Source organism: Dermacentor andersoni, chromosome 5 (assembly GCF_023375885.2).
Source record: "Dermacentor andersoni chromosome 5, qqDerAnde1_hic_scaffold, whole genome shotgun sequence".
Classification (NCBI taxonomy): domain Eukaryota; kingdom Metazoa; phylum Arthropoda; class Arachnida; order Ixodida; family Ixodidae; genus Dermacentor; species Dermacentor andersoni.
In genome coordinates this window covers 48398760-48420879 of record NC_092818.1, presented here as the reverse complement: position 1 = coordinate 48420879, position 22120 = coordinate 48398760, and the positions used below count along the sequence as shown (strand labels likewise).

At 45.1% G+C, this 22120-nt stretch overlaps 1 protein-coding gene across 1 annotated transcript in view; it reads right to left on the bottom strand.

Annotated features, from left to right (window-relative positions):
• LOC126530360 (nephrin-like) overlaps positions 1-22120 on the bottom strand; it is a 414009-nt gene that overhangs the window by 250243 nt on the left and 141646 nt on the right. The window contains exon 2 of the mRNA XM_072288314.1: positions 15830-16002. Within this exon, the coding sequence (XP_072144415.1) occupies positions 15830-16002 (173 nt within the window). The remainder of the gene's footprint in view (positions 1-15829; positions 16003-22120) is intronic.

The window sequence follows — 22120 nt, the reverse complement described above, 5'->3', positions numbered from 1 at the left end:
GACGAGAATGGTGCAGAACTTTGTGGAAGACAAGCGGTCACCAGCGATTACTCTGAAACCTTCGGTGATTGATGTAAAAAAGCAGACGCGCTTGACCCGCTCATCAGATTTCGGCGATTGCCAACCGTGCTCGCCACTATTGCTGTGCTTTGAGTGTAACTTTCTTTTTTGGGCACAAGTTCGCGCAATAAGAAGTTGGTTTCGTCCTTCACAGTTTTACCGCTGCATTATTCCCCGTCCCTATACGTGACAATGTGGTTAACATATGTCACTTCGTCTTTCGATGTCTACAGCATTTCAGCGGATGTTTGCACGCTGTTGCTTCTTGTTTTCATGCACACGCTCAAGGTAACGCCCATCGACAAATTCGAAGACCCCTGAAGTTGTAACGCTGCTTAACAATTATAACAGCTGCCCTAGTACCTGTCATTTCCGGCTGCTATTCGTAATGCTGCTTTGGTGAACTACGAGCGGCAATACTTTGAACAATTTTGAAATTCTTCAGAAGTAATTGTTACGACACTTTAAAGACTATTACGGCCATTAAAGGGAATCACCCACGATATCAATATTTGTGAAGCATTACATTCTTAAGGTTAGACAGATCTAGGAGTGCAAGCCACTATTTGCCACAGAAAAAATAGATTTTACTTAACGTGGGAAAGTCAATGCTCATAAAAAATGCAATCCGAATGTTTAAAATGCAAGTATCTGCCGAAAGAATTCGGTACGCAAAATAACTATTAACTCATCGATTGCCAGTGTTACTGAATCGCTTAACCCGCCGTGGTTGCTCAGTGGCTATGGTGTTGGGCTGCTGAGCACGTGGTCGCGGGATCGAATCCCGGCCACGGCAGCTGCATTTCGATGGGTGCGAAATGGGAAAACACCCGTGTACTTAGATTTAGGTGTACGTTAAAGAATCCCAGGAGGTCGAAATTTCCCGAGTCCCCCACTACGGCGTGCCTCATAAACGGAAAGTGGTTCTGGCACGTAAAACCAAATAATTAAAAGAAAATCGCTCAACAGAAGAAAAACTTTGAGCGTACTCAACACAAATGCAAACACCCAACCAGAACGCCCCTGGTTAAGTTTGATTCACCGCTGTTCCTTCTTGTTTTCTGTTTCTTTTCTTGTAGTCATGCAAAACATTGTATTCATGCTTTTTGACTCACGTGCAGCACACCGGTCTGTTGTATTACTTACGGCAACATTAGACGTACTTATTTTCAATATGTGTTCCTAAACAGTGAAAGTATCACCGCTCGATAATAATCAATAATTACCGTTTTGCTCATTAAATCCTAATATTGATAGCAGATAGCAAGGTATATTTCCGGAATTTCGCCAACTTGTATATTCAGAGCATAACCGTTTCTAGGAGACTATGTGCCTCGCACCATATGCCACAAGCACGTTGCGGAAATTGCAACAAAATTTCATTGATTTTCTAGGTAATTAACACGTTTGGGCACTGCACTGGTTGACTTTTTTTGTTGGTTGATTTTGGCTGACATGAAGTACTCGCCGATTGCAATTTTGGTTTCGTTGTTGTTGCCGATCTTGTTGATATTTAAGTGTAGATGAATGGGAAGGTGACAAATTTTCAATTACAAAAATACAATTCTCAGCCGCGGCATCCTTATCCTCATTATGGTAATGTAAATTATGGCTTTCTTTGATTGATCTACTGATTGCAAAACATTGTATTACAACATTCGTTGCTGTAAAACGGAGCGAAATGCAGTAGCTGTGGCACTTTATTTCGAGTTTTCCACATCCATTAGTGATAAAAAAACAGGGTACCCAATTTATTTGAAAATGTTATAGATATCTTTTAAGATATCGTCATATTTGCGCATAATTCGTAAACATTGGTGTACACCGTTTGTATGATGCTTGAGGGCAGCAAATTGTGCAAAGGCCACGCTGTGTGGAAAGCGGCGGACGCAAAGATTTCTTGATGCACGCATAGATGCATGTGTTAATGCTAAATGTACCGAGACCACATTAAACAGGTCAAGCTAAATGTCCATGTAGCTTCTACGTAACATTATAGAATCACTTTATGTCACTGCAAGGTTGGTGCGACGCATGTGATAACATTGCTTGTGTTGAAGTAATAAGCGAGAACGAATATAACGACTTCTTTTTTTTCTTGAACGAAGTGAATGATCGTCGCTGCTTCACATTCGAGCATAACAGTGCCAGGCTTGCATGACGCTTTAAAACAACCGAGAGACTGTTGGTCTCGCGGTGCAGGTTGAAATAAATTGTGGGTGTACGGACTGAGAAGCACGAAATGTAACGCTTCACGTCTAACGAGTCTACAGCCCATGCAAAGACATAATTTATACTCTTTTGAGCAAAAATATAGTTGTGTCGCATATTTATCTTTATATATATATATTTTAACACATTCATGGATGAAACACGCTCTATACATATAGCCATGCGCTAGAGCGGATAGAACGCTTGGTGCCCTCAGCACTAAACTTTTGAGGAGCGTTATAGATGGGTGGATCCTTTTTGCGCGCGTCTTTCGAGGCTCGCATGGCGCCACGGATAGAACCCGCGGTGGCCACGCCTGAACGCTTTCCGCCGCTGTGATTCATGCCGACGTAGCGCGGCACCCGAGCCCGCCGTCAGCTCCGCTTTGTTTACCTCGGCCGCCAGTTTGCCCGCGCGAGAGAGAGAGCTAATGAATACGTCAGCCCCCGCGCGCGCTGTTCTTACGAAGCCGCATTGAAGAGCGCGCTGCGACGATCAGAGCGTTAAAACGACTCGACCTAAAACCCCAAGCGCGACCCCCGGCCACGCCATTTTTCTGTGGGCCCCGAGCCCAGTGGCCCGTAAGCGTACGCGTCCTCAATATCGCGGCGTTCGTAATGCGGTGGTCTTGCGCTCGAAGAAAGCCGCAGTGCAGTTTTTTGTTGTTGTTGTTTACTCGGTGGCGTAATACTTATACAGCCTTCCTCGTGCCGTTCGGTCTTCGTCGATCGAATAATGATTACTCAGCTCAAGAGAATGACCGTGACCGCTGAGCCTGTACTTGTGCAAGCGAACGTGACCGAGCGTAGCCATCATTTAAGCTCTACAGATGATGTTCACGAGGCCACGCTGGCGCAGCGGCTATACAGTGACGAGCACCAAGACTGACGCGGATGAGGGATTCCAAAGCGCTGACTCAATGGAGGACACTGAAAACTGTCCATTTTTTCTTGTTGAGGTCTATCCAATTTAAATTATATATATATATACATATATATATATATATATATATATATATATATATATATATATATGTGTGTGTGTGTGTGCGTGCGCGCGTGCGCGCGCGTGTGTGTGTGTGTGTGTGTGTGTGCGTGTGTGCGTGTGTGTGTAGCTCTTTATTTATTTACTTATCTATTTATTTCTTTATTTCAGTGCCTTCACTTGGTAGCCCCCCTTAACGTAACGGTGCCACGTATTCCGCAAGTGTGGTGCGGCTTTCGATTAGACGTCAGCGTCTTGGAGTGCTGAAGCCGAGGCGCCTGCTCAAAAACGACCTACCGAAAACGTTCTGAGCTGCCCTTTCCGACCAGTGTAGAATAGGAATCGACTAGAGAACGCGCTTCAGATTGGTCCTAAAGGACCAGTTGAAGACAGCATTACGTTGTGTGCCTCATGCTCCAGCTAAACAGCGGCATAACTCTTTGTCTAACACGCCGCCGATCAACATGAAAACAACTTGCCGCAGGTGGGTAACGATCCCAAAACCTTCGTGACGCCTGTGGCAAAAAGGACGTTCCACGTCCGCCGTCAAGGTTTCTCAGTGGTGGCGCTTGCCAACACTCCCGAGGAACCCGTATGGGTTTCCTTTGTAGGAATTGCTACGAACGGGTGGATGTCTGATTTCCCCTTTATTCATTCCTTCTCTCCACCTTGCGGGTTTCCGCAGAACTACTACGTCCCACACTCCCAGTGTTTTACTAGGAAACACAAATACTCAAGAAAGTGGGCGGGGAATCGGTGCCGCGGTAGCTCAATTGGTAGAGCATCGCACGCGTAATGCGTAGGTTCTGGGATCGTTCCCCCCCTGTGGCAAGTTGTTTTTTCATCCACTTTCATTTCTATTAATTTATCTTCTCTTCATTTCATTTATTAAGCACAAGTAATTTCCCCTATGTTGTCCTTTGTATCAGTGTTTGTGGCTCCTTATCATCAACTAATAGAAATAACTCATGGCCTTGCACAAGCCCTTAACAAGCAGTCTGAAATTGGTTTGCTCTTTCTGCCCTTATGAACATCCTATGACCGGCTCTTTCATGCGAAACTAATTTTCAAGCCTACGAACATAGTCGGAGATGAGCCAGTGACTTGCTGGATAAGTGATTATTTGTCCAGCAGGAGGCAGTTTGTGCATCTTGAAGACCATTCTTCTGATGCTGTTCCAGTTGTTTCCGGTGTACCTCAAGGCACTGTTCTGGCTTCTCTCCTTTCTTTTTTTTTCTTCATATATGATATTGCGAAAGAAGCTAACGTTAAAATCCGACTGTTTCCAGATGATTGTGTGCTTTACCAAGAAATCCAGAACACGGATGACCAGATTAAACTCAATAACGCATTAAATAAAGTTGGGCAGTGGTGCAAGACTTGCCAGATGTCAATCAATTTAGAAAAAATACGATTTCAATGTCCATTACACAGAAAAAAATAGATTATTCTTATTCCATTAACAATGCCATCATCCCAAGTGTTTCCGAGCATCGTTATTCAGGACTCATCATTTCTTCCGACTTGACGTGGACTGTACATATGCAACAGGTAATCAGAAAAGCAATGCAGACACTGTTCTTTCTCAAGAGAGTCTTGCGTCATTCGGCATTTGAAGTTAGGTACCTTGCCTACGTCACACTTATCCTACCGATTTTCTAATATGCGAATATAGTTTAGTTTCCGCACACGAAAAATAACATCCACACTCTCGAAATGATTTTAAGGAAAGCTGACCGTTGTCTTCATAACCGCTGAAAGCGCATCGATTCACCAACTGAGCTCTCACAATGTGCAGGCCTTCACACTCTGGGAAGCCGAGCGAAACTAAAGCGTTTGAAGCTTTCGTATATGCTACTCCACAACTCATTTAAGCTAAGCTACTGAGACTTTACAAACATTAAATCTCCCCGCCAGACTCGACAGATGCGCCCAAATAGACTAGAAGAATTTTCCTGCAATATTAGCGCGTACTTGTTCTCCTACTTCCCGCAAGCTGTACGAATAGAATGGACTGAACCCGTGCGTCACTGAGCAGATAACGTTTCCCAAATTTATTGAGTTTGCCGAGAAGGTAGTCCTCTCGTTTACTTATTGTTATTGTTTGCGTCTCTGTATTGGTTCGTAACTGCTCTGTATTGTACATATATGCGTCAAAGTTTGTTCATCCACTCCTGTAATAACCCCCATGGGGTTGACAGTATGTCAAAAATAAATAATTAAATAAGAAATGAAAATAAATAAATAAATAACTCTGCAGTACTCAATATATATCTAGTCGAAATAATAAATCTCAATTGTCCTACGGAGTCGTAAGGCATTCTCATAAATACGCCTACCGGACACCATGTATACCTATGGAGCGCATCGTATGACGCATTACAGACAGACGGACGGAGAAACAGATTTCCGAGAGAAGAAGCCCTAGAATGCTAAGCATTATTAGTCTACCTGGCGTTGCTACGGGTGTGCGCACTCGTGAGCGAGTATGCTAACCTATGCCGGCAACAGGTTAGCATGCAGAAATATCAGCCGAAGGACCAGCCGGTCTGACACGAACTATGCACAGAGACCATCGCAACTGGACCTCAGAAGAGTGTTAAAAGGCTGCATAGCCCACATCTCACAGTTAACGTAGAAGAAGCAAACGTTATTCGCTGTTCGGAGAACTCAGACACCATTAATGTATACCAATACAATTATCACTGTACAAGTGCCGCAGTACCAGCGCTTCCAAAGAGACTCTACGGCCGTTTGTGTCTGCCACTGAACTAAGCAGGCACCATCCGGTAGAGCGGCCTCGAAAACGCCACTAAGTTTTTAACAATATTAGACGCGCGCCTCTATCAACATTTTATTCCGCCGAACACGTCGAGCCAAGCTCTGAGCTAGTCCAATGTTGTCAAAAGCGCATGCCCTCCGACCCTTTAGCCCGACAGTGCTAAAAAGAACGAGCCCTACATGGTAATTGCGAGACTAAACCACAAGTGACTCACAGTTCATTCGCAGCTTGGTAACCCTTGCGCCAGGCGCATGTTGAAGTGAGGAGCGAGTAAATGTTGGCTATTGCTCGCGAACTTCGTTGATTTCCACGAGGCCACTGCAGAACCAGGTACCATCGAACCACGTTTCCGTTCTGACGAGTGGAATTAAAACATACCTGTCACTGTCGTGCGCGGAATGCGGAGATTAGTCTCCTTTGATATTATCTCAAGAGTTCCCTTCGCACAATGCTTTGTCCGTCACTCTATCGCATATGTGGTGAACACGAACTTAGGTGGCGGCAACCGGCGAATAAATTCTCGCGCGCTGCCTCAGAGCATCAAGGCTCCTGTACGCATACATAAATATGCAAGAATGTTCGACGGGAGGACGGCCAACACGTCAGTTTAATTGGTACAGCATTGCACTCGTAATGCCTATGGTGAGAATTCGACTCTCTCAGGCAAGGAGCAGTCTTTTCGCCTGATTTCATGTCCCTTTCCCTCATTGGCCTTGCCATTTCGCTAAAAAAAAAGAGAACTAACCTCCCGAATACACCTTCTGCCTTAATTGTTTGTTTGCATCATATATGGTTGCAACAAGAAACCGAGCCCCACTAGTTCCCCTCACTTATTCGTTTCGCTTTGAACAAGGCAGTTCAATTGCGCGTTCTCCCAAATCCACGCCCTAGCGACGGCTCCCTGTCTGTGTAACAGAAGCCGATCTTGATGGCCATAGTTTCGCTGACTGCAATGCGCCGAAAGAAACCGCGCAGTGGAAATACGTCAGAGACATCAGAACATCAACTATTGCCGTGTGTCCACACTTATACGTACGTCTGTCGTCCTAGTGCCGATTCGACCCTGGGCGTTGTCGGTTATACGAGCGGCTGTCACAGTACCCATTCGGCTATTATGGTGGCCTTCTCCTGCCGCTGTTTTTATGTTATGGTGTGCCATACAGTAACGGCGTTTCTGAGCGATTTTATTTGTTCTGTTGTGCGTATCTGTTTTTGTTGTGATTCTCGTCACAGATCGCAGCTGCACGGCCGAGATTCAACAGGGAACGGTGGGGACCCACCAAGCACACCTCTACACAAAAGCAGATCGAGTCATAGATTTATGACAACATAGTGTGAGCAGGGTTGCCGCATCGTTCTCTCGATGATACTTGAGCACGTTCGCGCTAGTGAAGTCTGAAAAGACATGTTCATATAAACGGCTTATGAAGCCCTGCCCCGTAATTAGCCTAGTTTCCGCGCGGTGGAGCGTAAGCGTCCGCACTGAATCATTACTAGACAAAATCACTTTTGCTGAGAAAAACACCGAGAAAATAAAGAGAGAGGTGGAAGTGCCACAAGGACGAACAGGGCGGACCCACGTAAACGTCGCAGCGTCGTCCCTAATAATTCCATAATGTTACCCTACTTACAAGAAGCGAAAAAGCTCGCTTTAATGATGTTCTTACTTCTTGTAATAATATTACAAGAAGTAAGAACGTAATTAGAGCGAGCATTGTTTTTTTCTCAGCACTTTTATGCTTGTTTACTGGTTGCCAAGCCTACTCTTATTTTCTACCTACGGTTGCAGGACAGCCCGCTTGTAGATTCCACACTTGTCACCATAGTTGGAGACGACCTATGGATGCAGTAGCAAATGAAGCACTATGTCACTCGAACACAATTTGAATAGAAGCGCCAGCCAATTAGGTTGGCCTGTTTCACTGACGTCATAGTGGAGGCGCACTCCTCCGAACTGTGTTTCATAGCATGAAATCCCAGAGAAGTGTGCATTATTAGGACAAGACCAACGTGAGTGTGCTCTAATGAAGGCGATATCGTCACCATGACATCTGCTTCCTGCAGAAACTGCACATATAGTTTTTTTTTTTTTTGGAGAACACAAGAATGTGTGAATCTGAATACCAAAATTTTCGATGCACCTATACGCCCTGGCCTAATGAATGCATGCGTGGATAGAGACTGACGGCGCTTTCTTCAGTGTGAATTTAAACAGCCACGAGTCGGCCTCTAACCAGATATACAAACCACAATTCTGCCATCTCGCGTGAAATCTCAAGGACCCTTGCCATACCTTTCTCGGGTGCGATTTATCTGATTATCAGTAATGGAAGTGGCACTTGGTATTTTGTAGCAGCTTTCGAAGCAGGAAGAAATGCAGTATGGAGCAGAAATGTACGCTTTCGGAGAAATAAAATTTGCTGTTGGAGCGAGAAAAGAATACTTTGGAGCAGCAACATACTACTCTGGTGCACACAGGACGCTCTGTATAAGTTATTGCTTTCTGAAACATTGCACTCAATATGTATTATACTGAGATGCAAGTACATTTTCTGTAACTTGCACTTACATATTATTGTTGTTATGCAACAAGATGAAGATAAGCACAAACTTAATCCTAATTCACACATTAATTCTGTATTTCAATAAAGAATTTGTTAAATTATTTATTTTTATCTCATATAATTGGGTCACTTGCAGTGTAGATCGCCTATCGTACGTTCACGTACGCAGGCAGCACAGTCACAGCTACGTAAATTGTAGTGTGTATGTCATCAAGGCGCCACTACTTGTTAACGAATTTTCGAGCGGGAAATAAAAGGTGCAGTTGGTACTGAGATGGAGTGATCCGAAAGCCGCAGCCAACAGCTAAGATTGCGCAAGGCCTACGCACAACCAGCATCGCCGTATAGGGCCAGTACCTCGCCGGACCGCTATCAGGTAGCTCTGGCGATCCCTTCTATCACCGCTCACGGCGACATAGAAATCTGCTAGTCTCTTTTTTTACATGAAGTAGTACTTAATAGAACAACATTAGATCAAATGTTCAAGCGTTTCGTAAAGCAGGGCCGAGTACTAAACCACTGGCGCGATCGCCAGCAGCGATGCGACGGAATTTCGTCTCGCCGACGGAAAGAAAGCACCGACCAGCGAGACGACTCGGGAGGCTTGCGGGTACTGTAATTCGTTTGCTATTCGCACCGACAAAAGCCGAGGAAAAACCAGTTCATCAAAGTCCACGTTAATCGCGTTCTCCAAAAATGAGAGCGCTACGACGAGCTGCGGCCAGGTCGAAGGCGCCTTCTGTCGTCATTATTGTGGCGACCATAGCGAAATAGGCCTACCGTCTCGTTCGACCGCATTTCGATGGAGGCTAAATAGAAGCACGTGTATTGGTTGCACGTCAAAGAAGCCCACGTGGCCAAAATTATAATGCAAAAAAGAGGTGAGGCGTGCAGACAGGACACAAGAGTAGAGAAGTGGACAACACGAACGCCGACTATCAACTGAAGGGAGCACTGAGGCGAAAAGCACTCGCCTCAGTGTTCAGTGAAAAGCAGTGAAAAGTGTTCAGTGAAAAGCATTCGCCTCAGTGCTCCCTTCAGTTGATAGTCCGCGTTCGTGTTGTCCACTTCTCTACTCTTGTGTCCTGTCTGCACGCCTCATCTCTTTTTTGAATTATGAATCCTTACCAACCAGCTCAGCTTTCTGTCGTTCTAAGGGCAAAATTAATATGGAGTTCCAGATTACCGTGTGCCTCATAATCAAGTCGTGGCTTCGGCAACTCCCTAGCCTCCCCCCCCCCCCCCCCTGCAAAAAAAGAAGATTCAGCGCAAACGGGGGCGGCTAATGTGGGCGCCACCTATGCGATGGCACTATAGGCCTAGAATACTATGAAATACAACGACGGTGCTTGCAAACATGTTTAAGTCTAGATGCTGTAGCTGTGATGGAAAGAGTGCGAGGGTGAGTCGCGAAGAAGGGTGGCTTCTCGTACTCGCAATATATGTGTTCCCAATTCGGAGCAAGTGCTGGTGGGCGCAACACCTGCCATAAACGACTGTTTTAGGCCGCATGTAGCAGGAATTCTTTCGCGCGCAGCTTGGCGCAATTGGCGCAGCACTTTCATCATTGGATTACTTCTGTTGAAAACATGCTTGAGATGCTTCGCGCGTTATTAGAATCAATGGACATATAAAGGGGAAGAACGCATACAGAGTTTCAACTTTTTAATTAGTTTGGTGGCTGTCTGTGTGACGAGTTCTACTCCTCAACCCAATATACTAGAGGTGCGGGAGCAATATCGACTCTTTCAAGTGAATTGTTCTCCGAAAATGACGCGGCATCTGAGAAATATTTGCGCAGCACAAATCGTTACAGTTAGAAACAGGCCAAAGGAAAAACAACTCCTTCACGACGTTGCGGCGTAAAAGCAAACACGTAGATGTCTATCGCGCGCACGCCCGGGCGAACCGAAGAAGGCCATCCGGAACGCGTTTTTACAATTGCTAGTAGGTACAGCGGGGCGTGGCCTTTCTCACGATGCTCGACGTTTCTGCGCAGGCGCAAGTGGGAGCGGGTGCGAGAGAGAAAATCTGGGGGCCTTTGCTTCTTGAATATGTGTGTCTGCCGAGGCCCAACGGAGGAGGTTTCTTAACGCGTGTAGTATGCGTTTGTGCCCTAAGCGTGCTGCAATTGCGGAGTGCGGTCCAGTTTGTTTGCGCTCCGCTGCTGGCTGCCCGCGCGGTCAGGCAGTGGGCACGGAACTCCCCTTTGCTGATCGCTGCGCCTGTCGGGACACGGTTCTGACTGGTGTTGTATAAGTCGCGGGTCGATTTTTTAATCGCGACGATAGATTGCATTTTTTACAAGCACTGCTCCAGGAGGGCACATGTAACCGGCAAACGGAGGCCTCAGGAGAGCACCTGAGGTTGTATTAAAGCAGGCGACGCAGGATCTTTAGGGCACGCAAGCGGTAGCGGGGACATCAAAGCTGGAAGCAGGGCGGCCCGTGGGTTGCAGCCGCGGAGGCCGGAGTGTGCCAGGGGGTATTCGCATAAAAAATTGTCTGTCTGCGATAGCGGACAGCTGATCTTATACACCACTGGCACGCGCAGGCCTCGGCGAGCCGCCACCCACGGACCAGTCCGGGTTCTAGCTTTGATGTCCGCGTTGCCGCTTTGGTGTCCTGGAGGCGCCGCCAAGAATGCGAAATAATGACACGTTGTTGTAATAACTAAAGAAAAACACGATTGAATAAATATAATTACGTCCATCCACCAACTTGCGATGCTAAGTTTAGCACTACAGCGCCCCGCGATTTCTGCCGGCTTGCCTAGGGACAAGCGCACACAACCCGCGCCAAGAAACTCTTCCGTAGTGCTTAGGCAGGGTCATATATTCAAGGAGCAAAACTCCCCACATTTCCTCTCTCGCACCCGCTCTTACTCGCGCATGCGCGCAAACGTCCGTCGTCTCCGCAAGTGCCACGCCGCGACGTACCTACTAGAAATTAGAAATACGCATCCGGGCGTGCGCGTGTGGGGCCGTCCGGGCCGCTGTATCTTGAAAGCCATCTGCGACGGCGAGAGAGTCCGCTGCGCGCTGTGTTTTCGCAGTTCGCGATAAAGGCAGGCGCAGCACGAAGGTCGATTCGCTCGCTGCTGCTGCCACGCTTGCTCACACCAGCTTATCCACAGACAGTTTTCGCGGTCATCGAGTGAGATGTGTCTATGTTTACTTGTGCGCGTGCGACTTCATGCTTGTTAATTTAGTTAGTATGCCTATGTTTGCTACGTTATACGGCCGATAAAGCTACTATCCTTACTTCGTATAGCTGTCCACTAATTTGCTATCTCAATCGACGATCCGCCTTTCGGCTGGAACTTCGACCTTTACAGCGAACTTGTCTATGGCTAGGATCTGGAAAATGTGTCCGAGATGTTGACGAAAACAACATTAAGTGCATTACCATTTCCGCGTGATGTTAGCAGTCGCGGCGGTCGCTCTGAATGTCATTATCTTATCGACCATGACATGACGCATGACTGTTACGGCGTTATATAGAACGTGGGACAGCGGCGGTCCTTCGCTCCCAGTAGACGGTCGAAAAGTATAATAAAAGGCAATAATGTACTCACCAATCATCGGCTTTAATGTTGACCTAGCGCGCCCCTACGGCAAGTGAATTGTATTCTTCGTGTTGGAGTGGTTTGGACTTGAGTGTTACACGGACTTCAGTGTGCGGACCACGCGTCACTGGTCGTGTAATATATTACCTTTGGCAAGAACGCGACCAGTAGAGCAGTACAACCGGTCGCGGTGTACCACAGCCGCCACAAAGCTATGGTAAATGTGGTAATGAATGAGACAAAATAAGCACGATAAAATCCACGAAATTGCGTGTATATGTCTCTATTCAATCAATATAGCAATAACCATATAAACCAATATATTTGTCAATATAGTCATCCCAATACAGCTTCGCTGGTTATTTTTCTTCGCAGAGTGGAAGGGCACTAAATTTTGTTTATCTCATCGGTGCTTCAATGCACTAGATTGACGCACCTGCTGGTAGAATGCATGATGTGCGTCCAGTGCACGTGATAAATTTAAACTTCTGCCTCGTCTATTTCGCTCTCTCCCACTATGTAACTCTGCCATTCCCATCCCCACCTTTAGGGCAGCAAATCCAACAATGTCCAGTAATCCTTCTTGCCTCTTCTAAACCTTCACCCCCCCCCCCCCCACCCCCTCCGTTACTTCTGCCTCTCTGTTCATGGATGCGTCCCGTAGTCTGCGGGAATAACGTTATCAGCGATCCGAAGTTGAAGCGAAAATTATAAACACGCAAGTCATGCACGTCAAGGGGAAGACAGCAAAAGGCCGTGTGCCTAACGCGACCTATTATCCTATGATATGTGCATTTGACATGCAGTAGAAACACCCCTTCAAAGTACAGTGAACATATTCGGGTGAGATCTTCACCTGGAAACTGTCTGTAACGATACAGATTGAGTATGACGATACGGCGGCACTTACACTCAACAAATTAAATATTTCCCGTCCAGCAACAACCATTTTGTTAACCCTTCGTTTGTATTCTTCAAGAGAAGTACGCTCATAAATGAGGTTTTGAAAGTGTGTGTCAATGTAAAAAAAAAACGCATTAAGACAAACTATTGAATTGTTCGCTCACCATAATTTGTTCTTATCTGCGGTGTTATGCGAAAAGTGCACATCACCTCATAACCATCTTGCAGATGTGATTGCATCGCCTGGGTGTCGTCCTCAGCTGCATACTCAAAGCCATGTAAGGCAATGCAAACTCGTCCCGACGAGAAGTGGATCTTATCTACAATATATCAGGGGGACGCGACTTGGTTAAACCCAATGACAAGGAGCAAAACGCACTGGCATTTAAACGAGTAGTAAAACATATGGACCTCCGGTCGCTTGACGGAGAAGAATTTTCACAGCGCACCCAGCTTCTAGTCTTCACACCTGTCAAGTCATGTTGACTCTGCTCATTCGACTTACGCTTTTATACCTATTGTCTGCTAGGGAATTCTAACAGCCGAAAGTTACTTTTGTTGCCTGTTTATTCCTTTTATCCACTGATTCCGCAAACTAGATGCAGCGAGCATCTAAGATCAGGCTGTCACCTTCCTTCCTGTCTTTCTTTGGTTCTCTCTTTCTTTTTCTCTTTCATTTCATTCCTTCAGTTGAATGATGAGAGACGCGCGTCTTCAACCGCACGTCAATTCAACGCCTATTTTTTTTCTGTCCTACTCTCGTCCTTGATTTCTTTTTATTGTTTCCTCGCTCTATTTGCACAAGAGACATGAACGCAGACCTGACGCTTGCCAGAATGCCCGAATATTTTAACGCCTCGCGTGTCCTTTTGCTGTCCTGTAATTGAAGACGCTACAGCACACCTGAATTTTTTCGTCTGATGTCATTTCTTTGAAACCAGTTTCTAAACCCTTTCTTCGACCGCTAGGCTGTACCTTGGGGCGCCGCTTTTGGCACGTGAACTGTCAGAGCTGGTAGCCCATGAAAACCACCAAAGCACGTGCTTAAACTTTCATGTCCCCTTGCCTGACTGCTGACACCGGAGTAAGACGTTCCACTTCCTTGTTCTCCCGAAGTTTTTTCATCATTCAAATACCCTTTCGCTTACTCAGTCGTTCTTCGTTTCTGTAAATCTCACCGTCAAATCATTGTCATCTTCGAAACTACATGGCTGTGAAGCGTTTTTTCTTAGTCTTACACAAAGTATTCATTCATTTTTTCTGTACGTAAGGATTCAGTCTTGTGGAAAGCAGGAATCCGTCAAGCCTGAAAATTTGTGACGCGCCGACACTTTCAGGCCAAATAATAATCAGGAATAACACATTTGGGCTTCTGTTACTTAAGTTCTGCTTCCGTTTTAATCCAGTTCCCATTACCTAATGTCAACAGATGGACTGCTACTACGCAGTTTAAACTCTCACAGTGCGCTGACAGGGAAGCGATTGTAAATACATATCATATTTCTCTTTTCACGGTAACAGCATGTTGGATCCAACGCCTTTGACGGCATCTATGCCGAACCCTTGCTGTTCAAGAGAGGAAAGCGCACTGCGCACTGAATGTCGTTAAACCAGGCGAGTAGCATTGGTCATACGTAGATAAATAGATGGCACTTTCCAGCATCGTGCTAAGCCGCCTATTTCTTTTCGTTTTCTTTGTCGGACAGAATTTTATAAATACAGCCTGTTACAGATACATTTGTTCAGAGTTTTCAGGAACGGGCAGACGTCATTTGCAAGATAAATCGCTACTTACGAGTAGAAAAATAAAAAGGCTCACTGATTACTTTTAAATGATCAACTTTACTTTAATAATTATTAGTTTGATTACTTTATTACGTAGTTTTCAATTGCGAAAGTGAAGTCAATAACTAGTGGAGTCGTAGTTAGCGAAGATAACTTGCGTAGTTGGAGCATGTTGGAAGGCTATATTACAGACTTAAGTGCAATAAAAGAATCGAGAAGGAGGTTAGAGCTCTGTCCTGTCTTTTTATCTGTCTTTGTTTATGGTAGCACTCAAGTTCGTCCTAGCCTTCGATAGTAAAGTCATGTTTCGTTAGAAATAGACGTATGTCTAGATAGCACATTCTTCGAGATTTACGAAATTTGAAATCTTCTTCGAAATGCAAGGTGGTTCCAGCTATCGGGGGCTGAATTCACAAATGTATTTGTTCGTAAGAACGTTTTCTGATTGGTTGGTGCCCTTGGCTAATAATATGTTCGCTGTAACTGCTGCTTAATTTTTGTTCTTACGAACTTCACCCGCATAAAACGTGTGTTTAGTGCCCCGTTGCCTGAAACCATGCGTCAATCACTTCAGAGTGATGTAACGGTAACGACAACGCATTTTTTTTTGTAGATATTAAAGGCGGATATGTCAAAAGTAACGCTAGTCATGATTTCCGCTGAGTAGGCGTGACTGCAGTACTGTTTGACTTTAATTTCCCAATTTGAACCATGCATTAAATTGCATAACTTACAAGTTATTTAGAAAAAATTTTAATTAACAATCAGTGAATTGTTTTGTCGCGCATTAACTTCCACCTGTCCAAGTAATCCATTTAGACAGACGCGAATCGGGCGATACGATTCGTGGGATTTCCAATAAAAATTTATCCAACGAAAAGAAGAAGAAGAAAAAAAAAGTAGAATGCGGTGTAGTTCGCGCCGACGGCTTGCGTTCTCCGTCAGCTTAGCGCTTCGAGGCGTCGACACTGACCTTGGCGTTGGCAAGTCCGCCACCGCGACGCGCATCGGCACTGAGGATGGGCGTGGCCGATCCCTCACGGAACCACAACACCAGGATGGGCTCGTCGTCCGCAGCTAGGCCTGGGAACTGCGAGCTGCCACAGGGAAGGGATACCTCGCCACCCGCCAGGCCAAATACTTCCTCTGCGTCGGAAGGAGGAGAGAGAACAGTCAGCATACTGCATCAGTAACCACAATTTAGCCAGGCGCCAAAAAAATAACTTTCTTTTTTTCGAAGTGCGCTTCAACTCTTGAATAATGTTACTAATGGAGGACTAAATGCTACAGGCCAACATTATGACAGTGTATATGACACATGCAGCTGCAGTATGTAAACAGTGCAAAAAAAAATTATGGGGTTTTACGTGCCAAAACCACTTTCTGATTATGAGGCACGCCGTAGTGGAGGACTCCGGAAATTTCGACCACCTGGGGTTCTTTAACGTGCACCTAAATTTAAGTACACGGGTGTTTTCGCATTTCGCCCCCATCGAAATGCGGCCGCCGAGGCCGGGATTCGATCCCGCGACCTCGTGCTCGGCAGCCTGAGCAACTGAGCAACCACGGCGGGTATAAACAGTGCAAAACAAGTTAACTTGTCTTAGTAATAAAGTGTACTAAATTGTAATTGCTAAGTCGTTAAATGCACAAACTGGGAGCTGATAGCAGGCGAAGCTACCACAGATACAAAAAGAATAGCGATTTGAAATTTGGCAGGGGGAAATAAACATGCACAGTTAGAAACAGGCAAAAGGAGCAATTTTGTGCGAAATACAACAGAATGGAAATCTGCGGACATGAAGACGTGTCAGGCCACATGAATTTACCTCAATTAAACAACCCCCTTGTAATTAAGCTACTTTATCCTCTACAAGAAATCGAAACCGTCCACCCGTCCGTCAAATTGTGTCCTTCCGTTCTGAACTACTTCTCTTAGCTCCGACCATGAGATGGCACGCCCGTGTGACTGACGGCGTGGAAGGTCATGTGCTTTACTGCTAACTCCATCTGAAGCTCTTCTGATATACGAACGTAATAGGCGATCTTGCACCAACGAAGCCGTACAGCCACACACTTTCATCAAGGATGTACAAAAGCGTTGCTCCAAATCTACGCAATAAATGGTCATTGAATACTTTATGCGTGTATTTCACGTTCAAGAGCACATTTGATGTTAATTACTCGACAAGCTATTATTGTGTTTCAAGAATAGGCGTAAAGGCCCTCGGAGAGGGCATTTAATAGGTGGAGGAGACAATAAAATTTGTTAGTTTCAAGAGTAGTACAACAAACTGTAAACATGTTACAGTGAAATCATAGCACTAGACTGAACAACATTTATCAATCAATTATTATATATCGAAGGCAAGTTTACAAACCAAGAAAGGCATGCTGCAAGTACTACAGAAAATATGTAAAATAATGTAGTACAACTCATGTCCACAGCAATACAAGGAGCAAGAAAGTAGAAAAGCAATTACTGTGCTATTAAATATTATAGAGCATATATAATGTATATAAAAGCAGAACATGCAAAAAGGAGCACGTTATCGGTAAAGTGCATGAAAATGTCCAGCGATTCCGAGAAAGTACAACACGCAAAAAAATTAGGTGAATACAAATTAAGTAAGGAGAAAGTAGAAGGAAGACAAAGATAGATAAATGTCCCTCCGGGTGTGTTAAGTGTGCAGTGGCTCCTGGAACTTGCTTACGACAGTTTTACCAGCGATGTGCTATGGCAAATTATTCCAGTCAACCAAAGTGTGTGGTATCAAAAAAACAAAAACTTCTAAGTCGATGTGAGTGGCATTTTGGGCGCCTAACTTCCTGTGGTTCAATGCGGCGCAGGAAAATGACGGCGGGGACGTAGTAAAAGTTATCGTGAAGGATTCAGTGCTGCTAAAGTTTGTGACAAAGCGAAAGTCGAGCAATTTAGTAACGATATGACAAGATTTCTAACTGAATGCGACTTCTTAGTGCCGTGATGCTAGAATGACGTGAGTAATCGGAAAATATAAAGCGCAATGCAGGGTTCTACACGGATTGACTGCTACAAATTTAATTTGCTTGACATGGCTCCCAAATGGTCCAGGCTATTTTTCGTAGAACAAGTCCGAAGTAGCCTTTTGCCAAGCAACTGTTTGTGCGTTTGCAAGCTTGTTACTACCCGATTCAAGCGGCCGGCAGACTGACGTGCAAGTTGTGTGGATTCCAGAGAACTACCAGGCACCTGTTTAGCCCCTTTATTCAATATAACAATCAGCACGCGATCTTATGTTGCGGTAAAGCAGTTGAACTCCAGAAAGCTTTCAGAAACAAAAAAAAGAACATGTTCCGAAGAGTAACAAAAATCAAAAGAGGTGCAGAGACAAAAGGACGACTTAAAAGGTGGAACGATGGTGTCAGCGGCGCTCAAGCTTTTGTGTCATCGTTTTTTTTTTTCGCTGCATCTTCTTTTCATTTGTCTAAGGCGCTGGGACATGTTTTTGTCTAAACTCAGTCTGGCCTAACTCTCCACTTTAAATTTTGGAACAATGATTCTGAGCATGGTGTCCAAAGCAGTGGTTAGTTATAAAAGGAAGGTGTGCACTTCTACTGTGCGTGTAGCGCACAGTTCTGACACGTGGTATTCAGTAGCCTAACAGAGCGTGTTTCTGAGCAAGTTGGTTCATACTGCCAGGCTGAACAATCGGACAGCCTAGAAGTGGCATAAAAGAAGTCGTGTCTGCCTTCATCTGTCCCGTCTAAGGTATGCAGTAATCATAACTGCAAGTATTCACTAGTCTGCTTGTACATCCTCCTGTACACTCTCCTTACGGCTAAGCCCTATTGTTTGTATTTAAATCATATTTTCCCTCATCCACCGTATTACAAAATCAAATTATCGGGTTCTACGCGTCACAGCCATGATCTCATTACTAGGCGCGCCGTACAGGGCCACTCGCAAATCACTTTGACCTGCTGGGTTTCTTTAACGCGAGCCCAACATAAGTACAGAAGCGTCCATGCATCGCATATGCACAAAATACGAGACTCGTCTGGGTCACCTAGTTCCGCTCTCTCTTTTTGCTTTTCTATCTCTGTCTTTACAAACAAGCAGTGATGATCGTTTTTTTTTGTTATATTGTTCGCAATGGAGAGGGTGTGAATATGCGATGCATCGGAGGGGTTTGATTTTTACGAGTGACCCTGTGAAGCCAATAAATAATCAAGAAGAGGATTGCATTGCAAAAAGCAGTTTTCTTTTTTTATTATTAACTGTAGAAGCCATTATCGACGCAGGTTCTATTCGCGTCAAACGTTGCACCTTGAAAAGAATAATAATAACATAGAAATTTTATGCGGAAGAGACTACAACTATTGCAGTGGGTCCTTCCGGTTCCGGTTTCCGCAAGTTTTAGGACTAGTGCTTTTTTTTTTTAATTTCAATACCCCTTTTGTTTCTGATGAAAACTAAGTTTATCAAATTGTAAGCACATCTGCAATTACCTTAGAGATTCACAAAAATACAGTTACTTTCCCCCATTGTTGCGTTCATCTAAAGTTACGCAGCAATATTACATTAACGAACAATCGTCTTTAGGAGTATGAAAATTGCTCTTTTCTAAATTTACACATGCCTGAGACCCAGTGAAAAAAAAAATGTTTTATGCAAAAACGCATGCATTATGAAGTTTAGTTTGATTACATTTCAATTTGGAAGTTTTGTTTCTTTGAAAATGTCACTTTCGCCTTTACTGCGACATGAAAGAAGTGGCGACTTACTTCTTATGGATTATCCATATTGAAAGAGAGTTAACGTACGGCAGTGCAATAGTTATCTGAATAGGCAAGTTAGCGGAATGCGGATAGGAAGTGAAGCGGATAGGAAGTAAGCGGCAAGTGAGCGCAAGTGAGCTAACACTAGTGGAATCCTCAGCGTTCAAGTTACGCTAAAACGTTACTGACAAATAAAGGACGATGCCATGACCTGCAGAAAAAAAGCTGCCATAGGTGCTTCGAACCTTTAGTCCAGAGACAAGAAACCACAGCGTTGTGCGATATCAAACTGACTCTGCTTGATTTCACGTGGTCGGCTAACATCGGGAATCGCTTATAATTTGCTCCCATAAATTTTCTCTGAGCGCCAAGGGGCAGAAGCGACGAGAAGACGGTATGTGGAAACCATAGCGGGCCGAAGTGGTCCGCTCCTGCGAAATCTGATCGAAGCAATAAAAACGAAGTGCTTTCGACCCTTGTTAAACCCCGCACTAAGAGTGGGAGGGGAGGTAGACACATTGTAAACTCCCGCCGGTGCTCAAAAAAAGAAATATGGATCATACGCACATCCTAGCACCAACGTATACCTTTTAGGAGGTAATTTAATAGCCCCGGGTGCAAAATAAAGAAGTACGTAAAAAAAAAGAATAAGAAAATAGAACTGCGTTTGCGAAGTCCTCGCAAGATGATTTGAGCAGTGCTGCGCGTTTCAACGAGACTGAGCATAAAGAACGTTTTCTTTCCTACGTAGTAAATATGGCTCAACATACATTCGCGTGGTTGGTGCACAAAATTATTACAAAGAAGACAGCGTAAGTGCGTGCAGAAAATACCGCGTAACACGCAAAGAAAGATCCGAAAGCCTGCTTTCTTCAAGGATTAGGTCAAAAGACATTACTATAAATTAACAAACACGGTCGCTATCTTACGCGCCAACGGGTATTTCTTCTAACGCAACGTACCGGCGCCATCTCCTTGGTCAGTTGATCCCGGCAACTGGCCTTACTAGCGATGTCATTGAAAACATAACCTACCTGCACCTTGCGCAACGTTGCTAAATGTGAAAGAAAATAGTGTGCATTCGCAAACGCACTCCTTCAGCAGTGATGTGTGTTAGTGGTGTCCGTATAAATCATTAGTTGCCTTTATAGCTTTACTTAACTACGGTGTTCAATTTTTGTGTCAGCGTCCATTTAGGGACTTCCCTTCATTACGGTGCTTTGACAACTCACCCACAAGGTCACCTTGCCGGATCCTCATGCGCTTTTGAGGCCACGGTTACACACTCATAATTGTGTCGCGGGGAAGGCAGCAATTAGTCCATGTACGGCGGCCGCTCCTCGATATACGTTTAGGAAGGCACACCCAGCATGACAGGTACGCGACTAAACTGCGCAAAACGGCTTTGAGGACGAAGTTGGCTTTTCCGCTAAATCGGTAGCATTGAGGAGAAGCACGCTTGCCGGTTTAGATGTGAATGTTCGAGCCTTTAGTATTCTGACTGCAACCGTTTCCTAGAAATAAGTTCCCGGTCTTTGCTTCATCACTTCAGCCCTCACCCTCTTATACTAAAGTCTATTCGTGTCTTGCCCATGGCGCGCCATAGAAACAGGCTGCGCGCGCGCGTGTGCGTGTGCGTCTGTGTGTGTGTGTGTGTGTGCGTGTGTGTGTGTGTGTGTGTGTGTGTGTGTGTGTGTGTGTGTGTGTGTGTGTGTGTGTGTGTGTGTGTGTGTGTGTGTGTGTGTGTGTGTGTGTGTGTGTGTGTGTGTGTGTGTGTGTGTGTGTGCGTGCGTGCGTGTGTGTGTGTGTGTGCGTGTGTGTGTGCGTGTGCGTGTGCGTGTGTGTGTGCGTGTGCGTGTGCGTGTGCGTGTGCGTGTGTGTGTGTGTGTGTGTGTGTGTGTGTGGTTTATGGCTAAGTTCTACTAATACGAAATTGTAAATTACTAAAGTACTAAAATTACTAAATACTAAAATACAAAATTCCTGTAATCAAATAACCCACTGGCGATTACTTCTCGACATTGTATTTGCATCTTTACTCCGAATTAGCCGGCGAACGATCATTTGGCGAACGATCGCAGCTAAACCAGCCTAGGCTAAGAGGTGTCGCGTGCAATGTTACCCATGTTTCCCATGTTTTGCATCCTACACTTTTACGTTCAGTCAGCATACGTTGCAAAGCTTATCATGTAATGGGGCCTAATTTAGTATCATTTCTGCGTGTATTAGCTGTCGGTCAATAGGCCGCCACATACGCTGGTCATATAATCCCCAATGACAATTGGTCGGTGCCTCTTTTCACCAGCCGTTATTGAACACTATAGCATAGACAGCTAGGGCGCGACAATGGGACAACCCCGAATATCATAGACTTGACGCTGGTATTGCGATTCCGGCTTCCACTTCAGTTGCTGAGAGGCCAGGAAACGCCCACTCACCGATCAAAGCTCGGTGTGGCGTACGCTCCCCGATACTTTCACAAGATTGAACGAGAACGGGACCC